The 21,696-nt window shown below is 38.9% G+C and overlaps 1 protein-coding gene across 1 annotated transcript; it reads right to left on the bottom strand.

The window, feature by feature from the left end:
• Window positions 1-17,697: 17,697 nt before the first annotated feature.
• Window positions 17,698-20,258, bottom strand: LOC140171017 (isatin hydrolase-like). The gene is made up of 3 exons (XM_072194200.1): window positions 20,215-20,258; window positions 18,705-18,846; window positions 17,698-18,198 (listed from the first exon to the last, which is right to left on the bottom strand). Exons 1-3 carry the CDS (start codon window positions 20,256-20,258, stop codon window positions 17,698-17,700), a joined length of 687 nt encoding a protein of 228 aa, XP_072050301.1.
• Between the last annotated feature and the right edge of the window lie 1,438 nt (window positions 20,259-21,696).

Here is a 21,696-nt window from a genome sequence, read left to right as displayed (position 1 = left end):
TTGTTCAAGGTTGCAACAAAAACAATGTTGCTCCAAAAACAATAACAAACAAGATAGAATGGGGGCAATTATGGGGTAAAAAGTAACGAAAGTTGAAAGTATGAAATGGTGACAACCCGTCACCCTTAAGGTTACTCTAACCCTAACCCGCTGGCCCTGAGATCTTGATGTTTTTTGTTGATACTGGGCCCTAACCCTAACCCACTAAACCCTATTGGAGGGAAACTGGAGGGAGAGGGCAAGAGTTCTGACTGGGGTAGGATATTTTCCCCATGCTCCCCCGTGGCTCCGTCACTGCTTCTGGCGGGTACAGTTACGTACCGCGTAATTTACTTATTTACTTGTTCTGATAGTGCTCGGTGGCGATTGGTTCAGACACGTTCACGAATATTGGACGAAGTGTCAGGACAAGGACAACTTGCTATTCGTGAAATTTGAAGAAGTAAAAAAGGTGAGTTGTAAAATAACACACATAAAAATGAATTCACCCAAATAAAAGCTCGGATCTCAATTAAAACACATTTTACAGAGAGATATCATGAATGAGCGTACAAATGTTGGTCACCCGTACATAGGCATGTCTACATTGCTCATGTGTGACTTCTAACAAAAGGCGCTGGTTCCTGTAGTATTCCTCATTCAAACCAATTCAATGCACGACCTCGGAGTTACCTGCATGACTTTGGCGGGCTATTGTACTTCTTTTGAAAGTTCCAAACAAGGTATATAGCAGTCACTGATACTAATAGGATATGCAGCTTATAGAACACGGATAACCTCTATATATATAGACCATCCCTATAATTGGCACTTTACTGCCGTTAACGCGTATTATAAAATAACGATAGCGAGGTCAAGAAGGGTATTGCGTGATATTATGGGGAGTTGTTTTTGTTGACCTGATGCATTCACATGGTAACGTCACAGAACAACTCGGGGCTATAGGCTACAAAAGTTGACGCACTTGGCAGTGCACAAAATGTCTTTGTATTAAAGTTGTCTTGCTGACGAAATCTTTGGACATTATTATTAACAGGATCACCGAAGCCTGGTAAAGTTGGTAGCAGATTTTCTAGGAAAGGATGTAGGAGATGAAATGATCGACAAAATCACATCACTTACAACAATTGACGCCATGCGTGAGACATATGACAGACTAGAAGAAGAACCGGGCGGTAATAGCAGGGCGATGTGACTTCATAAGGGCAATGTCGGGGATTATAGGACACAATCGATGGGGTGAGATGAGGTCCGACCAGGTCCGACCGAGTCTCCTACACAGGTTACGCTCCCAGTGGAGGGGCGGAACCAAACTGGCTGATGTGGAGACTAAGCCAGTTTGCGTCGGTCTGATACTCGTCTTTGACCATGCGCAGATCTGGCTGGTCAGGAAGATATTTAATATCCCGAATTTATAATATGCCTACCAGTTCCATCTATAACCGAATTGCTAGAGAATATTTGTTACCATGTTTAATAAATTCGTATTAATCGTATAATAAAATGTGGCCAAATGTATATTTGTGTACATAGTGTTTGGATCCACTCTTCTACGGACTTGGCTACTAAGCATGTCGGGAAGGATATGGCGGTATGCTGACCTGGGTCGATATGTTCTGAGCAGATGAGGTCCGACCAATTGCCTTCGACCTTGTGTGCGATCAAGTGTGACAGGCAATTCCCAATATCATAGTAAATTCCCTGGTAATAGGCGTACTAAGACTTTTGGGATACTACCATACCTGAACAAAGGTAAATAACTATATCACCTGTGTTGAGACGTTACTATTATTTCTTAGTTGGGTCTGGCTAGCTCGAGATACTCTAGCTAAAATACAGGTTTACATTTACTATCTTACATTATCTTGCTGTATTTCAGCTAGAGCTCCAAACGACAAGCTTCCGGGTTTTTTTGGAGAACAATACTGTTACGTAAGATGAAGAAGAAACCCGCCTCGGAGCCCGCCCTACTCATTATTTCATTGTACTGATTGCAATTTGCCTCCACACATTACGTAATCAACACAAAGCTTTTGTGAGGATTACTGAGTGGATAAGAAATTGACAGTGGAGGATACGAAGGACACGCCGATTGTTAGTTGTCAATCATGAATTGCCGCAACGTATTAATATTTTACTGCATGGCATTCCGCAAACACCAAGACAAATTATGCCGTATTTTTCCAAAGATCATCTCATATGAAGTAAGCTGAATGCGATCTGTACTTTTGTACCATTCCGATCGCTTTTGATCACCTATTATCGGCGAATTTGCTTAAAAACATGTGAGTTCATGTTGTGTAAACATAATTAGCATAGACACAAATGAAATTACGATGCAATACAATGCAATTTGAATGCGCAGCAGATCTATAGAAATAACGTTGCCCGGTTTTATGCAGAATTAGACCCTGTCTGGGTCTGGCTAAAATGGCACATAGGTATGTCAAAACGCTGAAGGAAGCAATAAGTCACTGAAATTCGCCGTAGAAGTGACGTTATAATCGGATTAACTACAATAGCAGTAGATGCATACAATTTTTGAATAGATCGCCCTGCACTACAAGCAGATTGCACTAATCACCTGTGTATGTCAGCAAACATAGATTGAATACAATAGCGCTCTTTTCAAAGATACTTATCTTAAAGGTGCGAGTGATCAGCCTTTCTTTGACATCTATGGTACAATGCATAGGTACCGCGCACACGGTCGACGTCCTATACGATAAATATAAATTTAATACTCCGTTGGTGAGCGACGGGCGAGTGGTAGTGAGCGACAGGCGAGTGGTATTTCACTGAACGCAAGAAAAGGAGTTCTATCTGATTGGCTAGCAATCGATCGCTTAGGTCGCTCAGTAGTCAACTACAAACTCATGCATTCAATTCGATTGAAATCGATTATTCTATTATTGACGAAGATAAAGAGCGTGATAGTGTGTCAATAATGTACATTGTATTGCACCTGGTTTTACCAGCATTCCTTTATAAAATAATTTTCTCAAAGAGTTGAATATTATCAAAATTTTTACAGCGGATTTCAAATGTTTTACATCAAAATTGCAGTTAAACATATCCACAGCAAAATACCGGTCCTCACCAATTAGTACATTTAATATCCAGTTAGTACATTTAAACGAAACCTGTGATTTACGTGACAACAAATAAAATTTTCTTACAATAGAAATATCATATGGGATACTGATATGGTAGGCCGCAACCGCCACAACGTGGAGATGCTACGCGTAGCTGACTTTTTGTTCCGTGGAGCCAAATTGACCAATCATGTTAGAGTTTTTCATTACTCGGAGGTAAAACTGACCAATCAAGTACGACTTACTCATTACGTGAAGCGAATTTAGTCATTAAGAATTTGCCAGACGAGCTTCACGTAGTTGCAAGATATCCTCGGTCACGATAGTTATGATTCAAAAAGTAATTTATGAAAAGTACGAACCGACTTATTATTAAGATGGACATGCACTCACAAGAAACTCATACAGTATTGTACACAACTATATAGCTAGGCAGAGTGGTGGTAAACCATGCACACAATTCTGCGATCTGCAGTGTATCGCCGGGAGCTGATTTGTACATCTTGCGCGGCGTGGCCTGCGGAATTCGACCTTCAGCAAACCAGTTCGGATTTACTTTATATACTAGTAGTAGGCCATACATACTGTAGTTACGGTACTGCCCGTTTTCCTATACACAATACTCAGTGCGCTCACCATTGACGCGTGACCTAGTGTATGTTAGAAGGTTTTATGCCATTGCCTATATGACGTCACTGTGTAAAAAATAACCAGTCAATATTTAAAGTATTCTCTGAAATTCTAGAAAATATAGTTTTGTAACATTTCCTAAATTTTAGCTAATTTAGGTGTTTGGAAATATTGGTACTTTTGTGTTTTAGGAAGGATATGTAAACGACAGATAACACCAAAAAATATGAACAAATTATTTCTAAACTGTGTTAAGTCTGCAAACCATTATGCTTCTCATTTTCAAGAACGCTGGTTAACAATAAGCAGACTATTGTCTCATTTCGTAAACAAAAGCCCAGACAGTATTGTTACCTTGCGTTCGCTTTATAATCATTCACCCAACTGAAACTATAATACCAGCTCATTGTTCATTGCACTGGTAAAACAGACACAGTGCAGTGTGTATTTAACCAGAGAAGATCTGATGTAACATAGTTGAGCTGTTTTCATTGAGTGTTATCTTGGTTTAATAGCTTTTAATGTGGTTTAAGTCCTTCAAAGGTCGTGGTGAATTCTACTGTAGACATGACTGCATCATGATTATTTTAAAGTCAACAACATTCAACAATATGATCACCGTGATAGTATGACAGTATCAGTACCGTGGGTGTCAGTGATCCTGGCCTGACACAGTAGACAAACAAACAAACACGCAACACACATGGCACATGCATGCAAGATAACATTGACTATACACTAATCAAACAATGGTATTGATCCTGTACAACTGTTTGTGGTTTATTTACATTCGATTCATTTAAAATCCACATAGTAAACATTAATTTTGGCAAGAGTTTTCTCTCTCTGGAACGATGATGCATCAACTGGCTCCGCGTAATGAAAAGATCTAACATGATTGGTCAATTTAGCTCCGCGAAGCGAAAAGTAAGCTACGCGCGTAGCAGCTCCACGTTGTGGCGGTTACGGCCAGCCATATACTGATCATGCGAAAATCGTAAAACATAGAATAGAAACAGTGTGGCCGGCTCTCAAAATCTCAAATTGTATGCATAGCCTGAGTCGCACGGCCTATCTCGAACAAAATAGCTCAAAATCACCATGCGTAGTTGTTGAAAAACGTGAGGATTTATCGTACTACCACGGCAATTTTTAAGACGAAGATATAGGGATGATGATGGTGTGCCGCGTGAACGTTGTAGTGCAGGGCGATATATTCAAAATTGTATTAATCTATTGCTATGGTAGTTAATCCGATTAATTATGTCACTTCTACGGCGAATAGTCACCATTCATTTTCATTGTTTTGTCTTTCAGGTCACGTAGGAGGATGGAAAGAACGACTATCAGAGGAGCAGAATAAAATATTTGATGACAAATTGGCTGAAACCTTCAAGGACACTGGATTGACCTTTGACTTCGAGTTGAAGAAGAAATAACTTGCCACTTGCAATTGTAACCACACACCCCGCCACCGACACATACCGGGGTGAACTGGGAGGGAGGGGACACGGGTTTCGATTCCTGTACTATACATTGAATATAATAATATACATGTACTTGAAGAGCGACCACCGCATAGCGGTTTTTCCTTTATTATTATTATTTTTTTGTTTTGTTTTGTTTTTGAAAAGTCGGTCCCAATATTAGGGTAGGGCGGGTTACTCCAATACAACATCTTGTTTGCCTAATATTAAGCCTAATCGGCATCGGAAGTTTGCAATGCATTGTAGGACAGTTTTTGCAGTTTTAGGACACTTTGTCCTTTGACCTTTCAGAAAATTCAGAAATATTGGGTTTTTGTACGTACAAAATATAATGTTTAATGTTTTACAATAATTAAAACAAATATAAAAAATATTAGTATTTAATAAATTAATTATTTAGTATTTGAAATGATCAATTATTATGACAATGATAAGAAATTAATAATAATTACGTCAATTTTCCCGATATGTCAGAGGTCAAAGTGTCCTAAACTGCTCTCAAAAACCGGAAGTTAGAATGGCGATTGGGCTTATTGTATGACATCAAATTGATGCCACTTCTGATATGAGACTTACGCAGATATTCGCCGTAGAAGTGGTAATATAACAGGATTAACTACCATAGCAATAGGTTAAAACATTTTTTGAATACATCGCCCTACACTACAAGCACCTGTGTCTGTAATCATTGATTAAAATAATACAATACCGGTTTTCAAATATACTAATCTTACAGGTGCGAATGATCAACATGATATGAATATTCTATCTTTATACCTGTTTTTTGACATCTATGGTTCAATGCAGAGGTACCACGTAAACGTACTAGTGCAGTGCGATATATTCAAAAATTGTTTTAACATATTGCTATGGTAGCTAATCCTGTTACACCATCACTTCTACGGCGAATAGTGAGATTGAAAAAATGTGGCCGTAACATTGACGTGTTACATTTGGCGTTAATGTTTACGTCCACACTATAGTTTGATCAGCTCGTAATCGGTGGGAATTGTTACGCTTTTACCACTGCGCCGAAAAGTAGACACAAGTTAATACCCCGTTTACATTGGGCAACAGTCGTAATCGACGTAAGCTGTATTTTGAATTACGACAGCAGATTAATTCGTTTGGTGGGTGTTTACACTACGTCGACTGAAATCGATTCCAAATTCGCATTCACGAATATCGAATTCGTTTGTTACCAATGGTTACGGCAGGTAAATACGAATTCAACAACAGCTGACCTGTCTGGTGTAGTGCGTGTTTGGGTCTGAATTAATAGTTTGTGATACTGTGGCGAGATGCCACAAGACAATTTTCGAAATAAAATTGATATTAATCCGCGATGTTACAAGGCCCGCCGATAATACGAGCTGATCACAGTATATACTCCTCTTATAGTTATACTGATCATTAATAATATTGGCGAGGGCAAAAAAAGTGCATTAAAAAGTTCTCCAAATATTTTATTGAGGGAATGTTCAAAAATAGTTCCATGACTGTCACTTTGATCCACTCAGGCCAAAGTCGGAAATGTTGACAATTGAGTTATTACCATGACTACCTTGCTTAGTACCTACATCTATGTATGATGTTGAATCCTCAGATCTCTTGAATACTTGGTTGCAAAGTTATAAACCTTTTATGTGTTATACAAATTTATACAAATTGGCTGAAACCTTCAAGGACACTGGATTGACCTTTGACTTCGAGTTAAAGAAGAAATAACTTGCCACTTGCAATTGTAACCACACACCCCGCCACCGACACATACCGGGGTGAACTGGGAGGGAGGGGACACGGGTTTCGATTCCTGTACTATACATTGAATATAATAATATACATGTACTTGAAGAGCGACCACCGCATAGCGGTTTTTCCTTTATTATTATTATTTTTCTGCCTCCGCAGGAGGTAGTTTGCTTTGAAATTTACACCTAAAATACCGCACATTGCGCGGCATGTAGGCCGATTGTACAAATTTATATTCTGACAAGTACTCTAATTTCCGCCCAATATCGAGAGCCCAATATATATCCCCCACCTCTTTGCGCCATACATAAATTCCCCTATCGCCATTTCCGAATGTTCAAAAAGGTAATCACGCTTCCTCAGCATGTGCAATAAATTATCATTAAAATTAATCTTATTCTATAGGGATTCTAGAAACACCTAGCACGTAGCGCCAATGGTGCGGGTCTATCAAGCTCATGAATTATGCATTAGAATTTTTTTTAACTCATATATTGTATAATTGAAGACCGAATTAAAAAGACTAGCTTGCGTATGCCGTCCTGTCAACCAGACCAAAAATGCCATACTGCGCAGGTCAGCAACCAATCACGGCGCGCCTTTGTCTTGACGTCAGACGCAAACTAGTATTTTTTTAATTCGGTATTTAATTATGGATTGCAGCCTCATCACATCAGCAATATCGTAGAAATCAAGTCGGACAAGAAATGTCTTTAAAAAAGACAATGCCTCCAAGATACAAATGGGCACCTTTTGTTATTAGTTAAGGAGACACTTATAATGCTAGCTTTAAGGTAACGCTATTGGATATAGATTTTTGTCTGATTGAAATATGTGAGCCCATTCTCTCCTGATTACAAGACTGAAAATTTTATTTTAATCGGATATTCGGTTACCAAAATATGGCCTGTCAAAATGGCTTTCTTTTATTTTTGTTATGGAATGTTGTCAGGTAGGCCTTATTTTCTAATTATATATGCAAGAGTTATACAAAGTAAAATGTTCAGATCGGCTACAAAATAAGATATAAAACCCATGGATGCCTTTGGCAAATTTCCATTTGCATAATTAATTTGGGCCCTAATCAACTTTTCTAATAAGTGGCCCTGATTAATTATGCAAATTGAAATTTGCCAAAACGCAACCGTAATTTTGTAGTAGGCCTATAGTGTGTGTTCTACCCATGTAGGCCTACCATGCCTCAGTGCCATAGCTCTTTTAATTGTATCTGATTATCTGAAATCTTTACTTTGCATAATTCATGCATGTAATTAGAAAATCATCTGGCAACTGGAAACTGCAAAAATATAGAAAATAAAAAGAAAGTTGTTGCCAATTTTTTGTTTTGGTTTCGCGCCATTTTGACAGGCCATGTCTCAAGAACCGAATGTAATCTACAGGGCATAAGCTTTAACATACTATAGTATTATTTAAATAGAAAGAAAATCTAAATTTGTGCATTAGCCAATAGGGCCACGGTCACCTAAAGCCATCTTGCAGATAATTCTGATGTATGAAATAAGACCTTCAAACTTTCAGATATGAAGAGTTCCAGATGCAGGCAGCCGTTTCTGTTTTTTTAAAAATTAATATAGGCCTAAGTTGTATCAAGAGTCATTTCTTGTGGATTTTTTGACTGAAAATTACAATTGTAACGTTTCAGAGTAACAGATTTTCGTATCAGATTCTTTTATGCTTGTTTATTACATTTTGTATTCAGGACTAAAATAATATTAATATTATTATATTTAGGGGGGGGTCTTTTCATAGGCCATTACTTTTTTGTATGTGTAATTGAATAAAAAATCAAAAACATTATTGTTTTGTTTTCTTTCCTTCATTTGTGCTTTGTTTTGCATCGAAAGGGCCAATATCAACACCTTGTTTGTAAGAAGTATTGTGTGGGGAAAGATGATTCTTGCATTTTATTTTTATTTTTATCTTAACAAACAAAAAGCAAATTTCTCAGTCATAGTCTTGAAACGGTCATGGGTATGCATACAAAAATATTGCAACAGTACTCAGTAGAATGTAAAAAACTGACATACATACCACCAACATGACCAACCACGCATGGGAAGCAAATACTTTAAAACGTGAATTATATCAACGCAATAAAATTGCAATACTTTAGTACATGATTTGAACAGCAATGAAGCCGGCCATAGGCGCGGCTAGGCGCATCATAGTTGAACACGGCACAGCACATACATCTCGTATGCAGAGAAATCAAATAGCTAGCCGGTCTTTTCAATCCCATCATTTCAACCTATTATTATGATGTAGACACGCATGCACGATGATTGCGGCCTAGTCGAGCTTAGCATGCATGCCAGTCGGCCTGCTGACTCACCGCGTATTAAATGACACAAAAATACCTCAAATTTTGCACAAAACAATCCATGATGTCAAATTATCACATCCAAAGTGTCGCCATGAACGTCAGCTTCAACTTCTCCAGCCAAAGTTTTTGCATTGATAATCAGGTTTCATGTAATCATGAAATTAAACCTTGTTTAATGTGTTTTCCCATTGCCACACACAGCATAACGGTTGTCCGACTTGATTTCTACGATATTGCTGATGTGCTCTATCTTTATTCCATGATGAGGTTACAACCCATATTAAATACCGAATTAAAAATACTAGTTTGCGTCTGACGTCATGACAAAGGCGCGCCGTGATTGGTTGCTGACCTGCGCAGTATGGCATTTTTGGTCTGGTTGACAGGACGGCATACGCAAGCTAGTCTTTTTAATTCGGTCTTCAATTATACAACATATGAGTTTGAAAAATTCTAATGCATAATTCATGAGCTTGATAGACTCGCACCATTGGCGCCACGTGCTAGGTGTTTCTAGAATCCCTATAGAATAAGATTAATTTTAATGCTAATTTATTGCACATGCTGAGGAAGCGTGATTACCTTTTTGAACATTCGGAAATGGCGATAGGCGAATTTATGTATGGCGCAAAGTGGTGGGGGATATATATTGGGCTCTCGATATTGGGCGGAAATTAGAGTACTTGTCAGAATATAAATTTGTACAATCGGCCTATATGCCGCGCAATGTGCGGCATTTTAGGTGTAAATTTCAAATCATACTACCTCCTGGCGGAGGCAGAACAACCGTTATGCTGTGTGTGGCAATGGGAATACACATTAAACAAGGTTTAATTTCATGATTACATGAAACCTGATTATCAATGGAAAAACTTTGGCTGGAGAAGTTGAAGCTGACGTTCATGGCGACACTTTGGATGTGATAATTTGACATCATGGATTGTTTTGTGCAAAATTGGAGGTATTTTTGCGGCGAGTCAGCAGACCGACTGACATGCAGGCTAGCATGCTAGGCTCGACTAGGCCGCAATCATCGTGTCTACATCATAATAATAGTTCATACCCGCTGGACAGCAGGAAGAATGTTTATAACTTACATTTCAATACAATCATGTTACTTTTATCTTGAACTTGGAAGAAACTGATTTCAATAACAATTTCAATGTTGTAAACCCATGACCATCAGTGACCATACATTACACTAAACAGTGAGATCCGTGCCGGTTTATGACTAGAAAGTAGAATGGATTATTTATTTCTGTTCATCTTGATATCAACATTTAAATGGTAAGTTCATGAGTTTGACCTCAATTAAAATACAAAACAGAACCCGTGTCAAATCTACATTGTATGTCGCACAATTATGTGTTTTGCATGACTGAGTGCATGATGCTAGCATATGACTAGTCTAGGGCTAGGCCCGGGGCTAGCAAACTGATTTCAATAACAATTTCAATATTGCAAACTCATGACCATATACCATCAGTGACCATACATGACACTAAACAGTGAGATCTTTACCGGTTTATGACTAGAAAGTAGAATGGATTATTTATTTCTGTTCATCTTGATATCAACATTTAAATGGTAAGTTCATGGGTTTGACCTCAATTAAAATACAAAACAGAACCCGTGTCAAATCTACATTGGATGTCGCACAGTTATGTGTAGTGCATGACTGAGTGCATGATGCTAGCATGACTAGTCTAGGGCTAGGCCCGGGGCTAGTCCTTTACTAGCCCTTGGCAGTTGGCAGTATCTGGAAAACACTCCTCCGACACAGCGCTAGTCCAAATCTAAAAAACACTCTGCCAGTCCGAAACTGAAAACCACTGCGCTAGTCCGAATTTGCAAAACATGGCGCTATTCCGAATCTGAATTTAGGAAACACTGCGCTAGTCCGATATTCGGACTAGCGCCGTGTTTTTCAGATTCGGACCACCGCTGTGATTTTCAGATTCGGACTACCGCTTTGGTTTTCTGCAGTTTCGGACTGACGAAGTGTTTTCCAGACTCGGACTAGCGCAGTGTATTTCGGATTCGGACTAGGGGTGTGTCGGACTGTTAAAGTGTTTTCAGATTCGGACTAGCGGTGTGTCGGACTGTTGCAGTGGTGTTCAAATTTGCCAAAGGCATCCATGGGTTGTAGCCTATCTGAAAATTTTACTTTGCATAATTCTTGCATATATAATTAGAAAAATTGCATAACAAAAATAAAAGAAAGTTGTTGCCAACGACTTGGTTTCGCTCCATTTTGACAGGCCATATTTTGGTAACCGAATATCCGATTAAAATAAAATTTTCAGTCTTGTATTAGGAGAAAATGGACTCACATATTTTAATCAGACAAAAATCTATATCCAATAGCGGTACCTTAAAGCTAGCATTATAAGTATCTCCTTAACTAATAACAAAAGGTGTCCACTGGTATCTTGGAGGCATTGTCTTTTTTAAAGACATTTCTTGTTTGTTTTGTTTTGTTTTTGAAAAGTCGGTCCCAATATTAGGGTAGGGCGGGTTACTCCAATACCATGATACAACATCTTGTTTGCCTAATATTAAGCCTAATCGGCATCGGAAGTTTGCAATGCATTGTAGGACAGTTTTTGCAGTTTTAGGACACTTTGTCCTTTGACCTTTCAGAAAATTCAGAAATATTGGGTTTTTGTACGTACAAAATATAATGTTTAATGTTTTACAATAATTAAAACAAATATAAAAAATATTAGTATTTAATAAATTAATTATTTAGTATTTGAAATGATCAATTATTATGACAATGATAAGAAATTAATAATAATTACGTCAATTTTCCCGATATGTCAGAGGTCAAAGTGTCCTAAACCGGGGTCCTAAACTGCTCTCAAAAACCGGAAGTTAGAATGGCGATTGGGCTTATTGTATGACATCAAATTGATGCCACTTCTGATATGAGACTTACGCAGATATTCGCCGTAGAAGTGGTAATATAACAGGATTAACTACCATAGCAATAGGTTAAAACATTTTTTGAATACATCGCCCTGCACTACAAGCACCTGTGTCTGTAATCATTGATTAAAATAATACAATACCGGTTTTCAAATATACTAATCTTACAGGTGCGAATGATCAACATGATATGAATATTCTATCTTTATACCTGTTTTTTGACATCTATGGTTCAATGCAGAGGTACCACGTAAACGTACTAGTGCAGTGCGATATATTCAAAAATTGTTTTAACATATTGCTATGGTAGCTAATCCTGTTACACAATCACTTCTACGGCGAATAGTGAGATTGAAAAAATGTGGCCGTAACATTGATGTGTTACATTTGGCGTTAATGTTTACGTCCACACTAGTTTGATCAGCTCGTAATCGGTGGGAATTGTTACGCTTTTACCACTGCGCCGAAAAGTAGACACAAGTTAATACCCCGTTTACATTGGGCAACAGTCGTAATCGACGTAAGCTGTATTTTGAATTACGACAGCAGATTAATTCGTTTGGTGGGTGTTTACACTACATCGACTGAATTCGATTCCAAATTCGCATTCACGAATATCGAATTCGTTTGTTACCAATGGTTACGGCAGGTAAATAGCACACGAGTGATAGCACTCCTGAAACCAGGAAAGGACCCATCAGAGGCAAAGAGCTTCAGACCAATATCTCTGCTATGCCATAGCTACAAGCTGTTTGAGCGGCTCATCCTGAACCGCCTTGCGTCACATGTAGATGGTCTACTGATCCCTGAACAAGCTGGCTTCCGCCCAGGGAAATCAACAACCAGCCAGCTGCTAAACCTCACCCAACACATTGAGGATGGATTTGAGAGAGGGCAGATCACAGGTGCTGTCTTCGTCGACCTTTCTGCAGCTTATGACACCGTCAACCATCGCCGGCTACTCGCCAAAGTGCTTGAGATGACTAAGGACGTTCACCTCACCAGGCTTCTACAAACCCTGCTCCAGAACAGAAGGTTCTTTGTTGAACTAGGAGGGAAGCGAAGCCGATGGCGCAGACAACGAAACGGACTCCCCCAAGGAAGTGTCCTAGCTCCTCTGCTATACAACATCTATACTAACGACCAGCCAGTTGACAGCCAAACCAAGCGGTTTATATATGCAGATGACTTGTGCGTAACCAGCCAGAGTACCAGCTTTGAGGTGATCGAAGACACTCTGACAGATACACTGACTGGACTAGGAGAGTACTATGACGAGAATCAACTGCGCGCAAACCCAGGGAAGACCCAGGTCTGTGCCTTCCACCTTATCAACAAGGAAGCCAAGCGACAGTTGAACATCACCTGGTCTGGTACCAAGCTCCCTTTCTGCCCTAACCCAGTGTACCTGGGGGTCACACTAGATCGATGCCTATCCTACAAGGCCCACGTGGAGAAGACCAAGGCCAAGGTCAGCACACGCAACAACATCTTGCGCAAACTTGCCAACACCAGATGGGGTGCTAGCCCAGAAACCATCAGATCAACAGCACTGGCTCTGAGTTTCTCCACCGCGGAATACGCATGCCCTGCTTGGGAGAGATCATCACATGCTAGGAAGCTAGACTCTGCACTCAACGCAAGCTGCCGCTCCATCACAGGATGTTTAAGGCCTACCAACATGGACATATGCAAGGTCTACCTCTTGGCAGGTATCGCACCACCTGACATCCGGAGAGCTGTGGCAAGCAAAGAGGAACGCCGTAAACAGACCACGGACGTAAGACACCCCCTCTTCAACCACACACCACCAACCAGACGGTTGAAGTCAAGGAAAAGCTTCATCACAAGCACCCTCCCTCTGCAAACAACATCATCAGAGGCTCGCACCCAGATGTGGAAAGAAAGGCCTTCATCTGAAGCAGCCACCACTGAGATGGGGATTCAACCCACAGAATCACTACCTCCAGGAGCAAATGAAGTCTGGGCAAACTGGAGATGCCTTAACCGCCTCCGAACCGGTGTTGGGCGTTGCAAGGATACCCTTCACAAATGGGGATACATCAGTGGCCCGACCATGTGTAATTGTGGACAAGAGCCACAGACGATGCAGCATCTGCTGGAATGCCCGCTTTTGGAAGATCCTGTGACAACAGACGATCTGGCGCAATTTTCTCAACGGGCACAAAAGTGTGTTTCTCAGTGGATAAGTACAGTTTGATGTAAGGACACGAAAGAAGAAGAAGACGGCAGGTAAATACGAATTCAACAACAGCCGACCTGTCTGGTGTAGTGCGTGTTTGGGTCTGAATGAATAGTTTGTGATACTGACTTCTGGCGAGATGCCACAAGACAATTTTCGAAATAAAATTGATATTAATCCGCGATGTTACAAGGCCCGCCGATTACGAGCTGATCACAGTATTATACTCCTCTTATAGTTATACTGATCATTAATAATATTGGCGAGGGCAAAAAAAGTGCATTAAAAAGTTCTCCAAATATTTTATTGAGGGAATGTTCAAAAATAGTTCCATGACTGTCACTTTGATCCACTCAGGCCAAAGTCGGAAATGTTGACAATTCGTCGGCTGTATTCCATAGTGGCGTATAGTGATTTTTGGTCATTTTTTTGAAAATTGGCACATATGTTTTTAATGATGTTCTCTTTCATTTTTTCTAAGTCTCATCAGTCATAATTAGCTAATTAATTAGTAATTAATTAATTAAATGTGGCGTATAGTTACAAAGTTACATTTTTTGTATTCACATAGTGGCGTATCGACCATACGCCACTTTTATACACATTTTATAATTATGAAATATAGGAAAAAAAAAAAAACATCGTATGTCATAGTGGCGTACGCGTATCGGACCTATACGCCACTATGGAATACGAACGACGAATTGAGTTATTACCATGACTACCTTGCTTAGTACCTACATCTATGTATGATGTTGAATCCTCAGATCTCTTGAATACTTGGTTGCAAAGTTATAAACCTTTTATGTGTTCATTTTCTTATGTTTCAATTGTTTTTCCTCACTTTTTGCCTATATCTCGGTTTCATTATTGGCGACTTTAGCCTGATTGGTTCAAATCAGGTCACATATGTATTATATTTGTACGCTAAAAGTGAGGAGAAAAGATAAGCGAACCACATCGTACTCATATTATTGTAAAGACACAAACTCCCGTCTCTCTTGTCACATTTCTTTATTAGCAAACAAACTTTTTCTTACAAATAATAGCAAATGTAATACACCTACAAGATTAAACAAGATTAATGCTCTGCATGATAGCCATGCGCTTCAACGGAAAAAGTTGTGAAGTTTTGAAATATTTTCTCAAAATATCAAGAACTATCTTTTAAGAACTACTGAACCAATAGTAGGCTTGTTTGTACTAATTTTAATGCATTTTTCATGCTGATTCCAAATATGGTCATAAATATTTACAATTATGAAATTTTTGAACTTTTGAATTTTTTAAAAACTTGTCTGCAGTCGACGCCCGCGTGAAGAGAATTAATGTACATAAAATTGCTGAACTTTAGAAAAATTATAAACTAAGGCAGCTGCTAAGGTACAACGTCTTATTCGGTCCTATAGCGCTCCCGCACAGTGTCGACACCTATATTATAGATATAAACTTAATACTCCGTTGGTGAGCGACGGGCGATTGGTATTTCACCGAACGCAAGAAAAGGAGTCCCATCTGATTGGCTAGAAATCGATCGCTAGATCGCTCAGTGGTGGAGGACAAACTCAAAATGGAGAGATGTATTCAATTCGATTGAAATCAATATTCTATTATTGACACAGTTAAAGAAAGTGGTATAGTGTGTTGATATAGTACATTGTATAGACTTGTGCTTTAATATTCTGTACACGTGTTCCTTTATATAATTGTAATTCTCAAACAGTTTAATATATCACAATTTTGACGAACGATTTCAAAATCGTTACGGATAAAATGTAGTAAAATATATCCACAGCAAACAGCAATCCCCGCTAATTAGTGTATTGCATTTCCAGTTAGTGTATTGGAAACAAAACCTGGGGTTTACAGGACAAAAATCGAATTTTCTTGTAATGGCAATATCATATGGGGTATTTGATCATGCGCAAATCGTAAAAACATACAATAGAAACTCTGTTGCAGGCTATGTGGTATCTCATATCGTGTGCATATGGTATGCTTAGCCCGAGTCGCTCGGCCTAACTCGAACAAAATCCTTTTGAAAAACGAGAGGATTCGCCGTACTATCACGGCAATTTTTGACACGAAGATATAGGGATGATGACGCTGTGTCGATCGATGGCTGTTGCTATCGTACCCTGAACATTTGCACCGTGGTATCGTTCTTTATTTAAATGAAAAATGATAACACTATGCAAATGTTAATTATTATGCTTGATACAATTTATTACACCACCATGACAACAAGAGTCATCGGTACTACCCAACCGGACCGATAGTGCTATAGGACTAAATAAGACGTGTTGCCTAAGAAGGAGACCTCTTAGACTGTAGACCCTTTTATTTAAATATTAACGCCCTTTGGATCAAGTAATAACGAGCATGGTTAATGCATAAGTCAAGAAGATGAACTTAGACCTAATTTAGTTTCTTGTAGGCATTTAACCTGTTTAAAATAAACATCTCAAAAAAAGTAACTAACCCCCTTAAATAATGACCATTTTTCAAAAAACGGGCGATTGTATTACAAATCTGTAAAATGTGTTGGAAGCAGAATTTATTTCGGCACATTTTGACACCTCGTTTGTAGCAATTGACTAAATAGTGTATATTTAAATCAAGATTTGAAAGTTGCAGTAAATTGTATTGATTTTGTATTCAGTATAATGGAAGGAAATCTGTGTAATGATATCTGAGTGTTTTTGTATTGTTGTAAGTGCAACTTTCAAATCTGGACCTCACTACATTAAATTGACCGGTGTTTTATTGTTTTCTGGGCTATCGTATCAAATGAGCTGTCAAATTGCGCAGAAATAAATTCTGCTTCCAACGCATTTTACAGATTTGTAATACAATAGTCCATTTTTGAATAATGGCCATTGATTTAAGAGGGGTTAGTTACTTTTTTTGAGATGTTTAGTATCCTGTTTGCTCGTGAAATAATTGAGTAAGAGACGTTCGTGCAACGGTGCAGGTAATTTTCAGTATAAGAGATTTCTTTCTGGTAATTGGAATTTTATCTAATTGAACTTTATTTTTAGATATAATACTTTTTGAGAAAAAATAGTACATCACATGCCTAATACGCTCAATTTGGTCCTAGCCCTGTCCAAAAGAGATGACTTCCCAACTACTACGAAAATAATGCTAATAAAATAACAATTCGTTTCTAACCCATTTCCGGACGACCCATTGATGAAATATACTTAATCACGCGGCCGGCTCAATCTTTTGAGAAATTTACAAACTATCTTTTTAATTCATGGGTAATTTTGTTTTTTCTCCCTTTCTTGGATTATCAACCGGAACCGTATGTGTCGCGAAAACTCGAGATGGACTGCCACTTCCTTCGTATAACTTAAAAGCAGCAACATATATCATTGTACCACGCTCTGGGATGGAGTCCAAGTTGGCAACATTTTCAATCCCCGGAATATTATTTGCACCGAGCAGTTGATGAACCGGAAACGTTATCGCAGGCCCGGAATCTAACGAAGTCGTATCCACACCGATGACGTGTATATTTCGGTTTTTCAACAACCAATCAACAGTATCCTCGTGCCAACCAGGAAAATGGTACGTAGTGGTGTCCATGAAGTCCTCGCTGCCAAATAATAGTGTCGTGTTAGGATATCTCTGTGACCATCCCGAGTTCATTATAACGACCGCACCGTCCGGAATTTGGTTGTATTTGGTTTCCCAGTCTTGGATATCATCTACGGTGACTCTGTAGTCGATGTTTGCTGCGACCTTCGACTGTAAAGATGATAATAATCAACAACAAAACAGTTTGAATGGGCGACAATCTGAAATTAGCTGACAAAAGTTTACCCAAACCAAAGTACGCCCTCTCCTTTTGTGCCCGCAATATTTCGAAAGAGCTAATTCTGGCTATTTTTTTTAGTTGACTGATCTTTAAAGGGCTTAAAGGATGTCTTCAGCAATCACAACATTATGCCTTATATGTTAGAAAATTAATTTTCAAATTGTCCAGTGCAATGACACAATGAAGGCTGACGACAATTGAGCGCAATTAACCATGACGTCATTGCACTGGACAATTTCGGCGCGGGAATTTTGAATATCGCGTGTTGAGAGCCGGCTGTTTTTATTTGTTTTTATGGTCAATATGAGTTAGTTTGAAATAAAACCATGCGATTTGTGCATGATAATTATTTTTCTAACCTATAATGTTGTGATTGCCGGAGTGATCCTTAAAGAATTCCGTCTTTTGTTACTTAGTTTCTAGACTATCAAGTTACCTTCACATTAATTATGACTCCTGGTCCAATAAGTTTCTCAAGCGGGATTTGGTGTACCCTGAGAGCACCTTCGCCGAAATGAGATGGGGCATCTATATGTGTACCACTATGCTCTGCCGTTTGAAAAGAATTGTACTCCACCCTAGAAAACATCAATGCATTATAAAATAAAATCATTGTAAACGTGGTAAACGTGATATGAGGAGATTCTCTTCCATATATGGCGTTTTTTCCGAGGGGAGTAGAATTTAGGTAACGTATCTGTGACGACATGAACGTAACGTCAGGACTTTTTGCCATTAATAGACCTGATTTTTTTTTACTTTGAAACCATTGTGTTATGTACCACGTATATAATATAACTTAACTATGGAGCCTGCTTGATCCATCACATATGAGAACATTCATCTAGCCAATAATTTTCACAGATTGTTATCCATCAGAAATATGGTAACGTATCTGTGAACAATATTGGCGACATAGTCTCAAAGAACTGTTGGAAAAATTTAATAACCTGTGTTGTGATGTTTTATACTTTATAATTAGGGCATGATACCAGCTAATGAAAAGTACCTATAATCCATTATATATGCGCGCATGTCAAGCGAGCAGGGACACATTATACGGAACGCACCTTGGCTAGCGACATGGAGGAAAACAATGGATACATAATCAGCTTTATTGTTTTATGCTTTCTAGGCATGTTACATCCTCTAGCCCCACACATTTTAGAAAGCAACTCCTAAGTATAAGTTATATTAATAAAAGTTATTTCTTTCTGACGAAACAAGTCTGAATACGACTTGAAACTATGGGCGACACATATTTGGCATTTTGAACACTTTATCGGCGAATTATGTGCCAGAAGATACCTAGACAATTTTTAGCCTAATCGCAAGGTCACACGTCAGCTACGACTCGAACCATTACATCAACTGCGTGAAAATATGCAAAGCTATCATGGCTGGTTATGAATATAGACGAATCCAACGAGCCAAGTCATGGTCAGGATTTGGTCGGCCATTACTGGGTCCCCGCAGCACCAAACTGGTGTTGTGACAGTGACTGCCCAATTGGGTGGGTAAAAGCCGCTTAAAAATCGATGTTAGATTCTATTATGTTGTAAACTGTCATCATTCTTGTGTCTATAACACGGGTGATAGAATGCAGTTTAAAATACCATCCAAAGCCGCATCATTTCACATTTTAGGTGAGATGGAGCCAACGGGGAACCAGCTATGGCTGCCATTGAGGTGCAGGAATGCGTGAAATTGGATTCGTCTATAGTATTTTGCTCACAGCACATTGCGATATCGCACAGGAAATCAGAAACATGTTTATAGATTTAACCAGGGATATGAGACACATCCCTGATTTAACATAGTTGAGCTGTTTTGAATGAGGTTTATCTTGGTGTAATGGGGTTTAAGTCCTGCAAAGGTCGTGGTGAATTCTGCTGTAGACATGACTGCATAATGTTCTACACACCGTCAAAATCCCCCCCCCCCACTCATCCGGCCATCCCCACTCCTCTATTCCACCTCCATCATGCATGACGAGCTCAAGCACCAAGACAGACTAACACCAGCAAAGATAGCCCTACCATCGGGCTTTTAAACAAACCGCAAAAACTCAGTGACATCTCCACCCCGAATTTTTTGTCGAGGGAACAGTTGTCATTATTTAGCCATTCTCTAAGCAAAGATACCAACATAATTATATCCGACGCCACTACCACTCCCAACATTCAACAGGCCCGTACGTTGTGGGAGGGAGTGCTGATATGAAAAAGTGGACCGTTTTTCCAAGGGGGCGATTTTGTGAAAAGTGGACCAAAAAAGCTTTAAAAACCTGATTGTGATATTTTGGGACTTTTTAATACTTTTGCAAATTTGGGCACGGATGCAAAGGTATGCACACACAGATGCACACTCCAAAATGAGGTCTTTTAAATGTTGTTTTGAATGGGACAAGTTCACGGGGAAAGCGGGAAACTATACTAAATATCCACTGAAAGATAATCAAATAACTTGTGTACTTTTTGGTGGTGGTATTCCTGCCTCCGATCAGAGTAATTATATCAACATATCTCTTCCTTACATTCCCCAAGGGTATTAGACTATGCCATAGTCGAATTTTATTAAAAATATGTTATTATTAATCATGATGAACCCATTTCGTCGAACTCAAAATTATACTGATGTTTATTAAAATTGAAGTATTTAATAGTAAAATGGTCATAAAGAGTTAAAAATATCAGATGATTAGTGACAATAGAAGAAATTGAATGCAACATTATCTTGCATAATTATAATGGCTCACTTTAATACTGAACAATTCTGATTTTGGAATTTACCAGTTTATTGATAGCGAACCCCGAAAATCCTTTGGAAGCTAACAAACAGAGGGAGTGCGGTGACTGAAAAGATCAGATACAGATGTGAAAATCTATATCAGTTGCACACAAATCAACATAGGCAAGTGGACTACGGAGAAGTCTACAAGGGTATTTACATAACAAAAAGTTAAACCAAGAGCAAACTTTATTCTAGAATACAATCTTGATTCCAAAGCTCACTTTAACAAGCTCCTTAAAATGCGCTTCTATAGTTACCAACGGTTTCCATGGTTACATTATCCTCTCAATAAACTGGCCAATGTTGTTACCTTTACTTTTGACATAAGGTCAATAAAAGGTTTCAAACAAAACGCCTTTTCTGCTGAAGACGTAAGGAAAATGTGAAGACCTGTGCGCAAGAAGACCGTGTGTCCACCGGGGTGTCCACTTTGCCACTCAACGCTCAAGTTGCGTATACACCAGGCACAAAAAGAAACTCGTCAGTTATATTCATCCTTGCTGTTCAATAACTTGATAATTCGTGAACATTGAGCAAGTATTGACCAAGATATGCGCCTCCAAACTCTCAAACCCCAAAATGAAAAGTTGTAATTTTAACGATTCAATTGTGCCTGTTACACTGTGTGCTTTATT

The sequence above is a fragment of the Amphiura filiformis genome, chromosome 15 (genome assembly GCF_039555335.1).
Source record: "Amphiura filiformis chromosome 15, Afil_fr2py, whole genome shotgun sequence".
Lineage (NCBI taxonomy): Eukaryota > Metazoa > Echinodermata > Ophiuroidea > Amphilepidida > Amphiuridae > Amphiura > Amphiura filiformis.
This window is presented reverse-complemented; position numbering and strand designations above follow the sequence as displayed.

Bases quoted from the DNA above. Each gene is read 5' to 3' on its own strand.
- LOC140171017 (XM_072194200.1), bottom strand. From the start codon at position 20,258: ATGCATGATGGAGGTGGAATAGAGGAGTGGGGATGGCCGGATGA. The intron at 18,847-20,214 runs GTGGGGGGGGGG...GATGTTTTCTAG, and splicing joins GAGTGGGGATGGCCGGATGA to GGTGGAGTACAATTCTTTTC. The intron at 18,199-18,704 runs GTAACTTGATAG...TCATCTTTACAG, and splicing joins GAGTCATAATTAATGTGAAG to TCGAAGGTCGCAGCAAACAT.